Source organism: Schistocerca piceifrons, chromosome 8 (assembly GCF_021461385.2).
Source record: "Schistocerca piceifrons isolate TAMUIC-IGC-003096 chromosome 8, iqSchPice1.1, whole genome shotgun sequence".
In the NCBI taxonomy this organism is placed as follows: domain Eukaryota; kingdom Metazoa; phylum Arthropoda; class Insecta; order Orthoptera; family Acrididae; genus Schistocerca; species Schistocerca piceifrons.
Genome location: NC_060145.1, coordinates 203,316,855 through 203,335,571, shown reverse-complemented (window position 1 = coordinate 203,335,571; position 18,717 = coordinate 203,316,855). Strand labels below are relative to the sequence as shown.

The following is an 18,717-nucleotide window of genomic DNA, read 5'->3' as shown; positions in this document are numbered from 1 at the left end:
CGACTATGTGAGTGCGCTAGACTGTATTTACCGCATTTGCAGGAAGAACAAATGAGCTATTTCAAAACTAGTGAAAAAATCCAAAATAGTTCACCTGTATCATTTCAAAAAAGGGAGACCAGGATAAACGTTTTGTTTAACCTCGTATATTTCTTCACAAAAAATGTTCAAAAAGTCCACCTTCAACTTCAATGCATTTGGCAGCTCTCGTAGACAGCTGCTGTGTTGCTGATCTGAACTATTTCCAACTGTCCTTCAGGTTTCACATGTCAAATACGTGTTAAAAATTCTTCCTTTGTATCCATTCTGTTCAAATAGACTTTGCTCTTAAACCAACCCCACAAACAGCAATGTAATGGAGTATGATTGGGTGATCTCGATGGCCAAGAAACGACTCAAGGCACTTGATCCAACGCCCAAGATATATTCCAGTTGGGTACTGTGTCAGCTGCCATATGGGAAGTGCAGGAGTACCGCTGTACTGAAAGTACACAAAGCACCGTTTCGGCAAAGGAATATCTCCCAAGTAATCTGGTAACACATTCTGAAGGAAATCACGATAACCTGCTCCATTAAGACGGTTATCCAAAACAAACTAGACCAATGAGTTCGTCATCAATAATACCAGATCACAAATTAAATGAACATTTAAATGGTCAGTAAAGAGAGCACTGGGTTGCTTAAGGTCACATTGGTTGTATTTGCATGTGAGTGCTGGTGAAGGAGGACATGTGACTAACGCCCATGATTTTGAAGCAGTTGTAAGTCGGATACAGTTACGAAAAGGGCATGTATTCATTTGAAGTTTTCTTGTCCAGCATTACTATAACCACTCAAAGCACGTGACTCACGTCCCGTCTCAACTTGCATATAAAATCTCGACAGGTACTGTCTGTACTACTCACAAACTGCTATTAGATATGGTATTGATATTTGTAAAGACAATGACAGTCTAAAAAATCATGGAGAAAGACAGATATATTGGGAAAACTAATACATAATATTATCCACTTCCACACAACCAAATCTAGAACAATGCTTCTCAGTAATCAATTTATGGTTCAGTGCAAAGTGGATGAAGTTTGGAAGTTATTAAACACAGGAGTGATAGGCTGATTAGAAAAATGTCATTAACTTCTTGTTACATCTGAGGTTATTCTTTGTTGTGTAGTACTTCTGCCGCATTTATAAATAGCAAAGTCTGTCACTACCAGGTTGGTATCATACTCAGAATATTTCTGGCCCATAAACTTACACTATGTAATGCAGTTTTATAGTAAATACCCTTGTAAAGAGTATTTGTTTGACATCCACCACACAGTGTAAGAACCAGTACTATATCTGACATGCTTTTTCTCTGTGGTAATATACCTTCTTCACCATTATATTATTGTTTCTAGATATATTGTTAAGCTTTCTTACAAAGTTCCAAGATAGTTATAATTAGGATATGAGGTAACATTCAGGACCTGATAGCCTTTTCGTATGAGTTTTGTTGTGCTTCAAAACAGCAAGAAACTAGGTGAGTTTAGAAACTTGAACAGGAATATGGATTTCCAAAAATATCGTTATTCCATATAGAAATACAATCCATAGTGGTGATTAGTTTCAACTAATAACGAGTCAAGTTGGAAAGTGAAATACAAACAGAATTTGCTCTTCATATAGAACATTCCTTTTATATTGACATTGTTCCATTTGATTTCAGTTAGTTAATGCATCATACTCCTACTATGCTCTCCTGGGCCAAAAGAATGGCCGCTAGTGCCTGAACTCTTCACTGTCTACAATCTGCAGGGAACTCCTACAACTATTTTACATCTGCCTTTTCACTATAATTTTACAACTGCATTGTGTTCCAGTGCGTATAATGTTTCTTCTGGTAAAGGACTTTTTTTTCAACAGGTACTACAACTGCGTTTAAAAAGTAGAAGTACTTAAAACAGAATAAGGTCGACTTTCAGGATCCTTAGCAAAGAAGTTATGTGTCATCTTTTATCACTCATGTTAATTAATTTTATCTTGCCAATACGCAATGAAATGTTGAAATACAGACAGTCAAGGGCTAGAGATACAGTTAGTCAGATTTTCCTTTCTGTTTCTTATTATAAGTTGTTGCCGTCTACAGCATTAGTTAAGTTATAATTTCTGTAGAGAGTTTTAACCTACTGAGATAAAAATGTGCATGAGTAATGTTCTTCATTTTAAAGTTTAAGTGACTAAAAAGTTTCCTCAGAATTTAATGTTAAAATGTAAAATGCAAATTATATTGCCATTTGCAGCAATGATATATTAGTTACTGTCATACAATCTATATTGTACAAAGATAAGTTCACTTTTGAACCATTCGCTAAAGATAGCATGAGACTAGAGTACAATATGAAATTGGTGCAATAAAAATCTAAAACCATAAGCTCAGTTGGTAGAGCACTTGCCCGCGAAAGGCAGAGGTCCCGAGTTCGAGTCTCGGTCGGGCACACAGTTTTAATCTGCCAGGAAGTTTCATATCAGCGCACACTCCGCTGCAGAATGAAAATCTCATTCTGGAAGCATATAAAAATTGTTTTGTAGTTTGGAGAGAGGAACAAGACCACAATACAAATATCATCTGAAAGAAATAAGGGTGCTGCTGTTTATATTATATCAAAATAATACCCAGTATTTATTTTTGGCTTTTGCATAAAACATTATTCCAAGAAAAGTATCATACACAATAGCATAACATGTGAATTTTTGGGTGAGAGACAGTTAATGCTTATTCTGTTGTTACAAAACACACAGTACCAGGTACCATCAGTAAAATGTGTGGACTGTTAAAATAAATATAGTAACATTTCGTAAAAATCTTGTGTAATTCTGCTAATATATTCCTTCTAGCACATCCAAAATAAATTTCTAAATATCAAAATACTGCTCAAAAAATGTTTCTTTGTATTTGTATCATCTTCTATTTCAACATCCTTAGCAATCCTCTATAACAGTGTCAGGAAACATAAAGTTGTTACAAAACTTACTTTCATTTTCAAGGTGCAGTACTTCTTAAATTTATGGAAATGCTTCACTTATTCATCCCTAAAGTAATGCTTAATGAGGCATGTTTACAAAGAAATGCCCTAATTTCAAACTTTTTTAAAATTTCTTTTACGATGGAAAGATACAGACACACTGGCTAAATTTTTGTTATTTCAACAGAGCCAGAGCTTTTTTGATGCTATGTGACTCAAGTTTACTATACTTCTTTTATTAGGCAATATAAAATTACTGAAACGTGTTACACTTTCAAATATAATCACCATATATGAGGAGGTAGACTGATACTTTTATTTCTATGTAGTGAGAGTAAACTGAAATACTCGAAGTATTATAATTTGCTGCTTCACCATATCATAATTGACTTCAGTACACTTATACATCCTTATTTTGATGTATTTTAGCTGTTCAGTTTCCAAGCATTGACAAACCTGCTGCCATAGTGACGTACTTCCTAATGATCATTACTGCCATCCATGGTTGTGGTCCCTCTTAATGCGGTTGTAAGGAATCTGTCCAGTAATGTTTTATCATAATGTGAGCTGTGTAAAATGTTCGTTATACATAACGATGTATGTAGATAATGTAGTGCTTTTCCATGTTGGTTTCTGCATGTGCTTGAAAATGACAAGTAATCAACGTTAGTTAATCACACGATTAAATAAAAATCACATAACAACCTACTACAGACCATGTTCAAGTTTATTACCCACTGCAATGTGCCTGACAGTTTTCAAACAGTTTATTATTTCCTAAGAGGTACAAAATTCGGTTGTTTCATTTCTGATCTTGATTTCATTTGCTGCTATTGATTCCTAAATATGTGATCTCCTAATTCTTCAGAAACCAGTAATATAATTACAAATATAGACTTTCTCATATCCACACTGACATCACTTGTATTTAGAACACATAAGAGTGCATGTTACCAAACCAGCTCCTTATAAACTCCAACTAAAGTAACTGTATTATTTATTAACCTCTTCCAAATACATTCAACATTATTATATAGAGACACTTTTAGATTCATTTCGATTGGCTGCTAAAATAAACGACTTTCTTCGGTGATTCTTGTCTTCCAGATCTCGAGACTGATATGATAAATTTATTTACATATTTATATATTAAGGTTATCTATAAAATGAGAGAAAATAATATTTCTAACGATCATTGAAGGACACTGCAGGTTTTGCAGAGATATCGTATTAGCACCAAGACATCACTACAGAGCAGTGGAAATAAATCTCCACTACGAAAACCAACATAAAAGCTTATGCAGATAAGATAAACTCTAAACAAAAGAAGCAAAAGCAACACTAACAGCGACAGGAACGAGCAGATGACAAATGTACTGAGGAACAATATATACACATAGCATACACAAATCATAACATGCATTCACAAATAAACATAAAACTCAGAGGACTGAAGGAGCAATCATACATCATGTAGACTGATAACACTGCCTCTAATGAAGACTGCAAGGCACTTGGAAATAGAATACAATGAATCCATAGGAAGTTCCTTAATTCAACCTTTGTAAGGAATTCCAAAAAATAACATTTGATTCAGCTAAATCTAAAGAAGATATGAAGATCATGAGGATCAAGAAGGACATGAGAATGTTCATGCCGTTATGACAGAACTACTTCATCGAAAGAGCCCATGGATCTAAAAGAAAAGCAATACATGACTAAGCAAAGTAAGTTATATTCTAATCACCATCATAATCACACTCAAATAACCATAAAAATCCAATAGCCTTCCACAGTAACCCACAGTGAGTGATGTAACAAGACAGGAAAAAAATACATTATCAATTAGAATGGCTGATCATAAACAACAGATAACAGTGTTGGTTTAATTCTAGCATTTTACACATATCCCATAGTAGGTTTCCAGTTTGTTTTCGATATTCAGGGAAAGTGATGCAACCTATTTTTTCATTTTATGCATCATATTTCACATGTTTATGTTGAATATTTAACAGCCAGATGTTTTCTGTAGTTGATACGTTGTGCCACAGAGGTACTAAATACAAGCAGTGTCATCTAAGGTTGTCAAGAGTACTGTCATTGTAGTGGGCATTCTAAAAGAAGTTAGTGAGAGAGTTGCTTGTTGGCTATGTTATCAACAGATGGAAATTGTTTTGAAGGCAGAGAGAGGAAATTGCAGAAGATAATGAATAGTGAATTCTTATTTTGTAAATATTAATTGGACAAGTCAATATTTTCTTGAGGTAAAGTGTTGCTGCATTGATTGCTGGCGTGTAATTGTGATAAGTTAAAAAAATGCGAACTTTTAGTGGATTTTTTCTATTTTAGAATTGTGTGTATGGTGGAAGCAGAAAATGTACGATGAAATCTTTTTGTGGAAGTTAGAAACATCCAGTCAGATACATGTTGGAAGGTTTATTTAAAGCTTCTTACCATGGATTCAACATTTATAAGAAAGTTTTCATCGAAGGATAACAAGGACAACTGGGTTACATGTTGTGCAGAGGTATGTTAACATACAACCGAAAAGCATCAGTCACACATAAAATTTCACCTCCATAATAATTAAAACATGCAAGGCATGGTTGTTGTCAGTAGATAATACATCATCAATTTACAGCTGATGCACCTGCTATATTTTAATGTCACTATGTCACAGCATGTAATTCAGTTGTCACTGTTATCTTTTGAACAAGTTTTCGTAAACGTTGAAACCATGTTAAGGGTTTTAAATAAACCTTCCATTTTCGACAAAATGATAGGCTCTTTATAATTTGTACAATATTTTTTTTTCTTTATTGGCTTGGGTTAGTTGACTTCATTGTTCAGACGAGAATAACTGATGTTTCCTGTTCACATGGCTTACAATCAGAGGCTATAGTATTAGCAATGTGTTTCAGTAATTAATCCCTTGACACAGTAAAATTAGTTACAAAACACAAATTTTTAAAGATGATAGCAACAATCAGAGAGTGAGTATTAGTTTTTGCAATACGGTTTTTAGGAGCAATTTTTCCTACATTCATTTCACAAATTCGAATCAGATTATATGTGTCGCTGGATTGCACCCTGCAGAACAAAGTGACTATAGCGGAGACATGATTTCCTTATAACAAGCATGTCCTTGCGTTTCACTTGCAGAAGACTTTTATTTAGCTCGCTTGCTGGTACGTTTCATATTTAATGTTCGTCACTTTGACCAGTATGAGATGCTTGTTGCCACAGGCAAGCCACCCGAATTCGTTAGGGCCAGTTAGAGTACAGTCAGACTATAACATTAACATTCTTAATAATGTGTTGTTATTCAAAATTCATTATCAGGTCAGTCTAAGCAAAGTTCAGGTCAGATTTAAAATCTTATGCAGACAGCTTTACTTTCACAGTGCAGTATTACAATTGCGTGTACATTATTCAGCGTTTGGAAGTTTGTTTAGACAGAATGGATACATAAGTATACAGAACATTTTTATAAAAACATTATGATGATTTATACTTTCAAATTTGATTATTAATTTTATGTAGCATTTTTATTCTGTTCTAGTGGAACTGAAAGGCACATATTGTGATGCCACATATTGTGACACTGCATTACACAACGTAAAATTCCACACGATAGCTTTAGTTTACAGGGGTACTTTTTAATTAATTTGTTGAGGTGAATTGAAACACAGTTAAACAGTATCTGTTGTGTCAGCTCGTTTTATCAAATAGTGTTTCTATAATTACACCACTTTTAGTGTTTGGGATTACATCACAGACGTACATAAGTATAAATAATAGCAATCCTCTCCAGTCCAGTCACAGTTGACAAAATTAAAAACAGAAAAGTTCCACCTATCGCTATCAACACATCATAGGAATGCAGTTCAATTCAAATGGAATACAAGTGTTAACTGTGTGAATGTAACAAGCAGCATTAATATCAGAAATTTTGGTACAGGTGCTTGAGTTTCACCATTACATTCACTTTACCCAGTATTTGATTCCTGAAACCAGTACAGAGACATTAAACCCCTTATAACCTAATGTTTTGTGGTTGCTTCGATTTACAGTAATAATAACTATGCTTTCTGAACATCGTCTCTGGCCTAAACTCATTAAATAACCAGAAACTTTACATCGAGTGTTCCGAATATCTTGCCTTTCTGTGAACATTGTGATTTGCTCTCTTTTTATTACACAGGAAAGCTAAAAAAGGTTTGTATTACTGCATTTCCACTACAATGACCTATATCCACTTTTTTATGAACTCCACTTATGACACAGTTTTGCAGTTGAGTCTTGAGAGAGTAGAAGTACATAAACTGTTATACAACCAGCTAACGTTTATCGAATCGTGAATAAGTGAGAAATATTTCACTTATAGTACAGATTTGCGCAACACATATATGTATCTTTCCTCAAGTGGCCAAATACTCCATTCACAAAGCTTTTTAAGGCTAATACCTTGATGTTTGGCATAACGCTACTTCAGGAATATCATCCAGCTTGCTTCAATTTGCCGCACGTCGTAGCAAAGTGTGCTTTTCAGTTTTAATTCACAATGCATAGTCTCCACACAGCAGTACCCCAGAACAAAAGACACATTGCACTTTAAATTTACATCACATCATCTCCACAGACAAAACAAAACAGTACTTATTACAAAAAAAATTTCAGTCTCGCCTTCGCGATGTATTTTCCTCTCAGTGTGTGCTATGGTATATCGCACAACGTTGTCATCGTGAGTTCTATGTTATATTGCAGAAAACCCAACTTGGAAGTCTTAATTTATCCAGTTACACTCAGCTACTTGGCCAACTGTATACGTATGAACCGCTAAAAAATTTACATAAATTAATCTCTTCACAAAAGTTCTTTCCAGTGCTACAAACAGATTTTCACTACAATGACTGATATCAATTTTTTCACGAATTCCATTTATTACACAGTTTTGCATTTGAGTACTGAGAAAGTAGAACTATATAAATTCCTGTACAACCAGCTAACAATGTTCCACTCGTGAATAACTCGTGAATAACTGAGACCTATTTCACTTACAGTAGAGATTTGCGTACCAGATACATGTATCTTTCCTCAGGTGGCAAAATACTCCATTCCCAAGGCTTTTTATGGCCAATAGCTTGATGTGTGGCTTAATGCTACTTCAAGAATATCATCTGGCTTGCTTCAATTTGACCACGCGTCGTAACATAGTGTGCTTTTCAGTTTTAATTCACGCTGAATAGTCTCCAACAACAGTATTATACAACAAATAAAACACAATGCACTTTCTGTTTGCATCACATCGTCTTCCCAGACAAAACAAAACAGAGTTCTTTACAACAAGAATATCAGTCTCATCTTCTAGATACATTTTCTTCAGAGAGAGTGCTGTATTGCACCGCTCCACATTGTCCTTGTGAGTTCTTCGTTAATTTGCCCAGTTACACTCCGCTTTCTTGCCAGCTGTGTATGTCTGAACCACTAAAAAGTTTATGTAAATTAATCTCTTAACGAAAGCTCTCCTTCGTACTACTAATAGATTATACCAATACTTGGATAATAAATAGTATGATTTTCCCAAATACGGGTTTACAGAACACCAAGTTAACTTAACAAAATACAAATTCTCAATTGTATAGTTTCCATTCTGTTATTAGTGTGTCTGTCACTCGCTCTCACACATACCTGAAGATCTGCCTACATTTTTCCGGCCATAGATGGCGCGCACATTCTTTCACACGTCGTAATTAGTCGTGATCCCTTGACATGCTACGATATACACAAAGCACAACGGAATTAAGATGAAACTAGTAGCATCCTAATCTGCTCCTTTGACGCTCTTATATCGACATCTCTTGTCTACACACTTACTTATACACCCATAGAACAAACAGTACCTGAATGGCATATATTTTGGCACAGGGAACGTTGGCAACCCTATTAGTCTTGAAAAAATCATGACAAAAGCACTCAGGTAATAGATATATGGTGCATTATATACACTGAAAAAAAAACGAATGAGCGAAGTATTTGACATCTGCAACGAAACAAAGCTGCAAATCAGTTGGACCGATTTGGTGTGAAATTGGGTGCTCCTTATCAAAGTCAATGATGAAAGGAATATATCAACAAGTCCAAGTAGAAAAAGGGAAAAGATAACGCATGTTTCAATATATCAGGGAATGGGTTCACTGGTAATGTGGGAGTCATGCAAAGCAAAAATTAAGGGGAGAACGGAGACGGAAGTGTATCGAATCGAGAACTGAGGGCGTCATGTGTTCAGTGCTGTTCTGAAAGACAGAGGTTATCGCAGGAGCATCTACTGGCCGTTGATAGCCGCCCACAGCGGAAGACATACTTTCTCCAGATCGTACCTCGTTTTTGTGAAGTTTCCGGAAGCAGCAGCGTTCATCTTTGTCATTCCAGTGTGAAAGGTCCCAAGAAACAAGTTAAGTGCACAACCCATGGAATTAGCTAGTTGATTTACTTGTATTTACTTAAAAAATGTGACTTCAGGTATTCCATTTGTGTCCGAGTATAATATAGTGGGCTGCAGCTGTGGACGAGCGGTTCTAGGCACTTCAGCCAGGAACCGCGCGACTGCTACTATCGCAGGTTCGAATTCTGCCTCGGACATGGATGTGTGTGACGCCCTTAGGTTAGTTACGTTTAAGTAGTTCTAAGTTCTAGGAGACTGTTGGCCTCAAATGATAAGTCTCATAGTGGTCAGAGCCATTTGAACCATTTTTTAAAATAAAGTGTGTCAGGTAAATTCGTCCCGAAAACCTAGGTCCTACAACATAAAATAAAGGATTTAAACGCGCTTTCCGTATTGATTGTATGAAAGGTCTCACATGTGTCGTCATATAAACAGTGCTTAAAGGGCAGTAAAAACTAATTTCTACTAGAGAATCAACTGTCATCAACATTCGTGTTTTATACAATTTCAGCAGTAGTGTTCATTGTGGATTTCAGTGTACATAATCGCAAATAAACGTACATTTTGCAAGCTTTTTTGAAGGAAGACTGGTGTGTATAACAATTGTATAGTAACTTGGCCTCTGTGGTTTAGATTAACTATAATTAATATATCGTGGTACATTCAGTTTTTTCTTTCAGCAGGTGTGCATATTACCAGTATTAATCGTAAATTAACACCATTTTCTTGTTTTTTAGCGGCTGTAACGTCAACTTGCCGAATATCATTAACTTTTATCCCAGATTTATTGTGGTCTTAATAGAAATCTCGTTTTGAATATTACATTCTTGTGTTCTTAAACAAATTAGTAAGAGTTTTCATTTGACGGAGCTTATTTAAATTTATTTGTGTACAGTTCTGTAGAACATTCCACCAGCTATAATGCAAATCTACTGTGAATTCTGTCCTCATATACGGTATGAGTTAGTTGACGTCCATAAGCAGCCTGAATTCACCACGGCTACTGTGAAGCATTCGGAACCTGCTGTCATTGTGTTGAGAGGGCTTCGAGAGTCATGTACCAAAGATATCAAATCTACTTCAATTACTTTCCAGTCCTGTGGGTTCTGTATCTTCTAGAGTAAGAGTGAGTTCAGTGACTACTGGAGCACTTCACTGCTAATGCTCAGTTCACTATTTTAACACTTGATTTTATAATTATTTTAAGGATTTTATGAAGATGTTGGATTTAATTAGACGTCCTGTATAGAAGATTCAGCGACCTATGAAAACTCATTGTGTTTTACCGATCCATCTAACCAACAAGTTCGAGGTGCAGCTACCACTGAAAGCGAAATGCCATCAGTGACTCTCACTTCTCCTGTCGTGAGACGGACAGTGTCCTATGTCAAGAGGTACACTCAATGTGTAAGCCAGGCTCCTCATTCAGCTTGTTGAAGATACATTTGATCAGCCATTGAGGGAATAGGGTGAAACCAAGTGGAGACTTTGCAGGACACTGAAGCAAGCGATGATATCATCTGGCTCCCGAAGTAATAATAGGATAATTCCAGTGACTGGCGGAGAAGTTTGAGAATGCCAGTCTCACGGAGTGCTCACGGAGTTAAAGCAAAGTTCTCGATTTGCAGCACTGTGCCGAGAACTGAATGTGGCACCACTGGTTCTCCTCTGAGTGGAAGGATTGAAACTGCGTCTTCTAAGGTTCTGCGAGATATTTTGCCTAAAATCTATCAAAAGGATAGACTAATAGTAAATGGAGGTGCTGTTTTTGTCGCAGTAGAAAGGAAACTCAAATCGAAGACGATAGAAACAGAAACGGTATGCAAGATTGTCTGGACAAGATCCAGTGTCAAGAATGGGCATAAACTTATATTAGTTCCTTCTACTGACCACCAGATGTTACCTGAAACTGTACAGAAATCCCAAATACACACCGGCTTAAATTCTTCAGTCATACTGCAGTCATCAGAGGAGGCTTTTATCTTCCAACACTGATTGGAAAAACTAAACTTTTGCAAAATTTGTGCGTGTCAAGACATCCTGTGAAACATTACCGCATTACTTCTCTGACAACTACCTGGAACACATACCACAATGGTGTTCTCAGTCTTCACTGGAGTGTACACTAATATGAAACTTTCTGGCAGATTTAAACAGTATGCCAGACTAGGACTCGGTCCCAGGACTTTTTCCTCTGTCCTTTCACTGAACTACATACACCCGATTCACGTGTTTCAGTCTGCCAAGAAGTATCATATCAGTGCACTCTACTACGCAGAGTGCAAAATTCGTTCTGATAACATCCTCTAGGCCGTGACGAAGACATGTCTTCCAGAAATGCTAGTCTTGCAAGTTCCGTAGGAGGACTTGACATGTAGGATCCTCAGTTGTGCTTGGGTAGCTTAGTTGGTAGAGCACATGCCAGCGTATGGCAAACGGTCCCAGTGTCACGTCCCAGTTCGACTCACAGTTTTAATCTGCCAGGAAGTTTCAAAGAGTAGATTGTTCGGAAGCCTAGTCGTGATGGCAATGTGTAGGATCTAATAGCAACGAAGACGCCTGACCACATTGAAAGCAGTGTCCGCAACCATGAGGCAGCTGCTCCAAGAATGACTACGAAAATACAAAACGCAATTAAAAGACGTAGAGGGATTTACTTGTTCAGCAAACTGTGTAAAGATGCAGTTCCCAATAAGGAACACCAGTATTTAGTTATGGACAAGAGCTCACAAAAGAACAATGGTTCAAATGGTTCCAATGGCTCTGAGTTCTATGGGACCTAACATCTGAGGTCATCAGTCCCCTAGAACTTAGAACTACTGAAGCCTAACTAACCTAAGGACATCACATACATCCATGCCCGAGGCAGGATTCGAACCTGCGACCGTAGCTGTCACGCGGTTCCAAACTGAAGCGCCTAGAACCGCTCGGCCTCACCGGCCGAACAATGGTTCAGTTTTAGAAGGATAGTTCATCATGTAATGGCAGCTGCGAATGTGCTGGCGGCTCCAGCAGCAGACGTTTCAGGTTGCTACGCTGGCTTTAGTTTAATATCTGTCTCACGGGCTTCTGAGAACACGTCAATTGTTCTTGACTATCTTAGTGAGTCGATTAGTATGAACTTTCTTACATCTAACGGCCAATGGCCTTGCCTCAGTGGTAACATTGATTTCCATCAGCTCATCTAAGCTAACTACTGTCGCGCTTGGCTAGCACTTGGATGGGTAAGCGTCCGAGTATCCCAACCACTGCTGGTAAGTGGGGTGCACTCAGCCCGTGTGAGGCCATTTGAGCAGCTACTTGACTGAGAAGTAGCAGCTCCGTTAACGAAATCAAACAACTGACGGGAGAGCAGTGCGCTGACCACGTGTCCCTCCATAACCGCAACCTACGACGAATACCTTTTTGGGATGGCACGGCGGTCGGTTGGTACGCTAGGCGTTACGCAATCTGTTCGGATGGCGTTTAGTTTACTTTTAGTTTATAACTAACAAAGTTTTTGGGTAAAGTTTAATGCCTTTGTCTTGTGTATTGAGGGAACATGATTTAAGACGTATATGATCTGCGTTTGTTACGTACAGATGCATTCCTTTAACATGAGGAAGAAATGTCTTAGAATGTACGTTTCGAGTACAGCATTGTATGCTAGTGAAACATGGAAATATGGGAAAAACGGAGCAGAAGAGAATCGAAGCGTTTGAGATGTGGTGCTATAAATGAAAGTTGAAAATTCGATGGACTGATGAAGGTAAGAAATAAGGAAACTCTTCGCGGAATCGGCGAGGAAAGGAATTTATTGAAAACACAGACAAGACGAAGGGACAGGGTGACAGGACAAGAGATCAGAGAATAACTTCCTCGGTGCTAGAGGTAGGTGTAGAGTGTAAAACTGTAGAGGAAGACAGAAACTGTAGTATACTGAGCAAATAATTGAGGACGGAGATGTCAGTTGCTTCTCTAAGATGTAAAGGTCGACACAGGAGAGGCATTCGTGGCTGGCCGCATCAAAAGCACCCATGGGATTACTCAAAAAAAGAAAAGTGTTGGGAAACAGCTATAACTGAACAAACCCCTAGGGCGCAGAGGAATCCCTATCGGGTTCTATACCGATTTTTCGGCTCAGTTAGCCCCTCATTTTAAGGTACACTGACGCAGATCCCTCGAAAAAAACAGTGCCCAGTAGTTGGAGGGAAAAACAGATAACACCCATCTACAAGAATGGTATCAGAAGTGATCTACAAAACCAACGACACATGTCCTTGACGTCCGTTGGTGAAGTGACCGACAAAAACACCATCACACATCCTTAACACCCATTTGCTGCAGATCTAAAAACGTATTCTGAGCTCAAACGTAGTGAGACACTTCGGACAGAATAGCCATCTCCATACCAACAAGCATGGTTTCGGGAAACATCATGTAAAACTAAGTCGTACTTTTGTCGCGTGACATCTTGAAAACTGTGGCTCAGGGCAATTAGGTAGATGTATTTCCAGCGTGTTATCATATCAACAGATATGGAAGTAACGTCAGGTGTGCTCCAACGAAGTGTGTTTACACACTTCCTGTTCATGTTGTACATTAATGACATTGGCGAAAATAATAATCTCAAACTTTTCGCCTATGCTGCATTTATCTACTCGTGTATTGATGTACTGTTCGGAAAAAACTGCACAAATATTCATCTCATGTTGATAATACTTCAAAGTGCTGCAGACACTGGAAACATCTTTTAAATGTTCAAAAATGCTAAAGTGTGCCTCTCACAAAAGCGAAAACACTTTGTATCCTATGAATGACTTGTTAGCCATTCACAAATAGAATCGGTCAGAAGACACACGTCCCTGGGTGCAACAGTTTCTCAGTGATATGAAATGTGACGATCATATAGGCTTAGTTGTAGGTAAAGTAGGAGAATACTAAGAAAATGCGATCCGTCTACAAAGAAGACTGGTTGCAAAACACTGGTGCTACTCTTTTTAGAATACTGTTCAAGCGCGTGTGACCCATACCAAAGAGGAATAATTGGGGATATTGAACGGGTACGGGGAAACACTGCACGAATGGCAACAGGGTTGTTTGACCATGGGAGAGTTAACTAAAATGCTTATGATATTGAACTGGCAGATGCAAACTACCACGAGAAAGCCTACGTACAAACTTTCGAGAAAAAGCTTCAAATAATGAATCTTTGTATATAAAAGGCAATGACCTGAATGCATAACTGACTCATCATTGCCCAGACCAAACCCCTATGGATAGAAACTTGAGGGATAGAAACTTGAGATTGACGAAGGTGTTGACCTTATGCTATAGGCGTCTTTTTTCCATTGATTTTCCTAAATTCCAACTCCACACCCCTAAGGGTGTGAAATAAGGGATGAAAGGTTTTTGAAAATAGGTCGCCATTTACCCAATTTCGAAGCTAAAACTACAAAAATTGGCATTTGTCCGAAATTCTACCCCTGATGGTATGAAATAAGGGAAGAAATATTTTTAAAAATAGCTCACAATTTATGCAATTTTAAAACTAGAACTGCGGAAATAAAGGTATACACCTTACAGCATGTTTGGAAATTTAACGTGTGTGGGGGTGATATAGTAGGTGACAGTTTTTAAGTTATTCTGTTTTTAAACGAATCATTGTTAAAGAACAGCTAAATCATTCCAAGCGACATCGATGAAAAATTGTATTGGTCTTCTCGGTTAGAAATAAAAGAATACGTGTTTCACAGTTTTTGGAAAAATCAGATCTAAGGAAGTAAAATAGAAGATTAAAGTGTTTATGGAAATATTTCATTATGAAAGCATTTTTGACCCGGCCTAAGCCGCTGGGAATAAAACCTGAAATTTGTAACGAGAATTAATCTTATACTGTAAGTTTTGTTTAGTAAGGGATGGTTCGAAGTTCCACTCTCAAGCGGGTGAGTAGGGGGTGAAAGATTTTTTTTTAAATATGTTGTTATTAAGGTAATTTGGAGCTATAACTACGAAAATCTGTGTTTGGTTTCTTGGTTGGGAGTAAAAAAAAACTTGTCTCAGCGTGTTGGGAAATTCAACCAATAAGGGCTTAAAACGCTGTGTGACGTTTCTTTTGAACATAAATGGTTATTAAAATACTAATAAAGCACTTTTAAAACTATATCTAAGGAAAGTGGTATTTGACTTCTAAGTTAGGGGATGAAAGTATCTATGGAAATACCACCCCAAGAAGTCAAAGGGCAGGATTAACAAAGACCGCCGACTCTAGATACTAGAATCGCATTGTGGTCAGAAGTACATTAGGAAAGGACATGCTCCTATGGTCTTAATTAGGGTGTGAAATTTATAAGATATTTGTGAACAGCGTAAAAGTTCGATAGAAAAAGCAAATAATCTATGCAGACCATACAGTTTGTGCGAGCGAAGCAGGAGGCTAAGATAATCCAGGAATATATTACAACCTCCTACCCTTCGGGTGTACGAAATCATGCTATTTACAGCGTTCACAGAGCCGTTTAAACAGTCATTCTTCCCACGCTCTACACGTGAATGGAACAGGAGTAGGCCCAAATAACTGTTACAGTGGCACGTATCGTCTGGCATCCACTTCCCAGTAGCTTTCAGGGTATGGTTGTAGAAGACTTAAGACCCTTCCCCCGAAAAATATACTGTTAAAGTACCAGAAGTAACAAGAAAGACAGCAAATTATCGGGTGGGGATTTGTAGGACTCCCCTTGATAGGTCAGAGGTGCACTGCCAAAAGGAAGCAGCTGCTCGTGTAGCAGAGTACTTGTGGAGTGGATGTGAGGGTTTTTTCGGCTAGACGGTAGTTTGAAGTACTCTGATGAACATTCATCAGTCGGTAGGCAGCAAGGGAAGTCTGACCGTATTGATAGTGCAGACGCTTCGACTGTCAACATGTTATCAGTAAACTGTCGATGTATTCTTTACAAAGTTCCCGAAGTTACTGCCCTGCAGGAAAGCTCTGATGCTCAATTTATTCTTGGGACCTAGAGCTGGCTGAAACCCAAAGTCTAAACCTCTGAGATATTTAGAGAGTCGTGGAACATATGCCGGTAAGACTGGTCAAAGGACACAGGAGGGGGAATGTTCATTGCAGTTGGCAAAAATATTTTCTCTATTGAGGTCGAAGTGGTGTGTGACAGTGAAGTTATCTGTTCGCTTCTCTGTAGGTGTAACCAAAATAATTGTTGGATACTTTACCGGCCACCCGATTCTGCTGTAACAGTTATAGAGTCATTCAAAGGAAGTCTACGGTCATTAGGACGAAAATACCCATTTCTTTCAATGACATTGGAGGCGACACTAACCTACCGAGTGCAGACTGGGATGTCTATTGATTCAATGCAATAGGTACAGACAGACAGTCGTGCGAAATACTTTTGAATAAGTTTTCTGAAAACTGTCTTGAGCAGCTAGCTTGGCAGCCGACACACAATGGAAATATGTTAGACCTCGTAGCTACAAATAGGCCAGTATAGAAACGGGAATTAGTGACCATGATGTCATTATAGCAGCTATTGTTGCGAACGGTAATAAATCACTTAAGAAGACTAGGAGAGTTTTTCTGCTAGACAGAGCAGCTTAGCGGTTGGTAGCATCTCTCTTAGAGTGAAATGTCGTCACGTGGTTCCAGTAAATTGAATGTGGGCAAAATCCAAGCAGACTGTAAATCGTGGTCCGGAGATTTATGTGCGCTGTAAGTGGAGTAACGATAGAAAAGTCCCACTGCGGTTTAATAACGAAATTGGTAAGTTGCTGAAGAAGCAGAGGCTCTGCACTCTCGGTTCACAAGACAATACACAAATGACCACAAGCAACGTTTAGTAGAGATTCGTGCAATTCCGAGGAGATCTATGAGCGAAGCATACAACAACTACCACCATCATACTTTAGCAAAATATCTAGCAGAGAACTCGAGAAAATTCTGGTCCTATCTCAATTCGCTCGGTCGAAGTTTTAAATTTCACTTTAAAGAAATCGTTCACCGCAAGAACATACCACCATTTGACCATCAGACTGACTCCCGTATGGACGACATAATAATAAGCATCCCTGCCGCAGAGAAACGACTGAAAGATTTGAAAGCAAATAAGTCACAAAGTTCGGATGGAATCCCAATTCGGGTTTACAAAGCGTACTCTAAGGCATTAGCCCCTTACGTAGCTTGCAATTATCGCGAGACTCTTACCCAGCACAAAGTCCCAAGCGATTGGAAAAAAGCGCAGATGACTCCTTTACATAAGGAGTCATACGTATTATAAGAACGGCCGCGCAAAATTGCAGAATAACACCTAACATGGCTTTGCTACAGAACCACTGAACCTATTCTCATTTTGAATGTAATAAGTTTTCTTGACACTGAGAAGCTGATGTCCATGAATCAGCATGGTTTTCGACAGCATCGCTAATGCGAAACCCAGATTGACCTTTTCTCACGTTATAAACTGTGAACTACGGAAGAAAGGCAACACGCAGACTACATATTTGTAGATTGCATTGCTGGCTGTTGACGAACGTACGAGCATATGGGATAATTTCACATATATGTGAGTGGCTCGAATACTTCTTTAAGTAATATATCCCACTGTGTTGTTCTTGACGTCTAGTATTCAGCAGAGGCGAGGGTTATCGACAGGAGTTGACACAGGTAAGTGTTATACGACCGCTGTTTCTCTCTGTACACATTGACGGTCTCCTGAACAGGATGAGGAGCAGTCTGCCGCTGTTTGCTGCTGATGCTGTGGTGAACGGCAAGGTGTCGAAGTTGAGTGACTGAAGATACAAGATGACTTAGGCAGAATTTATAGTTGGTGTGATGAATGGGAGCTACCTCTCGATGTGAAAAAAAAGTACGTCAATGTGGATGACTAGGAAAAACAGACTGGTATGTTCGGATGCAGCATTAGTAGTGTATTGCTCGACACATTAGCGTCTTTTAAATATTGGGAGGTAGCATTGCAAAGCAATATAAAATGGAACGAGAACATGAGGACTGTTGTAGGGAGTGAGAATGGTCGTATTCGGTTTACTGGGTGAGTTTTAAGAAAGTTTTAAGAAAAGACCGCATATAGGATGCTGGTGTGACTTATACTTGAATACTGCTCGAATGTTCGGGATCCGTACCAGGTAGGATTAAAGGAAGACACTGAAACAATTCAGAGGCGGGCTGCTAGAGTTGATATGGGAACATTCGTATAACATGTAAGCGTTACGGAGATACGTCGGGAACTCGAATGGGTATCCCTGGCGGCAAGGGGACGT

General features: G+C 38.3%; 1 protein-coding gene across 1 annotated transcript in view; it reads left to right on the top strand.

Moving 5' to 3' along the window:
- The window catches only part of LOC124712191 (odorant receptor 46a-like), a 43,769-nt gene extending 42,004 nt beyond the window's left edge, over positions 1 to 1,765 (top strand). The window contains exon 5 of the mRNA XM_047242488.1: positions 1,709 to 1,765. Within this exon, the coding sequence (XP_047098444.1) occupies positions 1,709 to 1,765 (57 nt within the window). The remainder of the gene's footprint in view (positions 1 to 1,708) is intronic.
- The last annotated feature ends 16,952 nt before the right edge of the window (positions 1,766 to 18,717 follow it).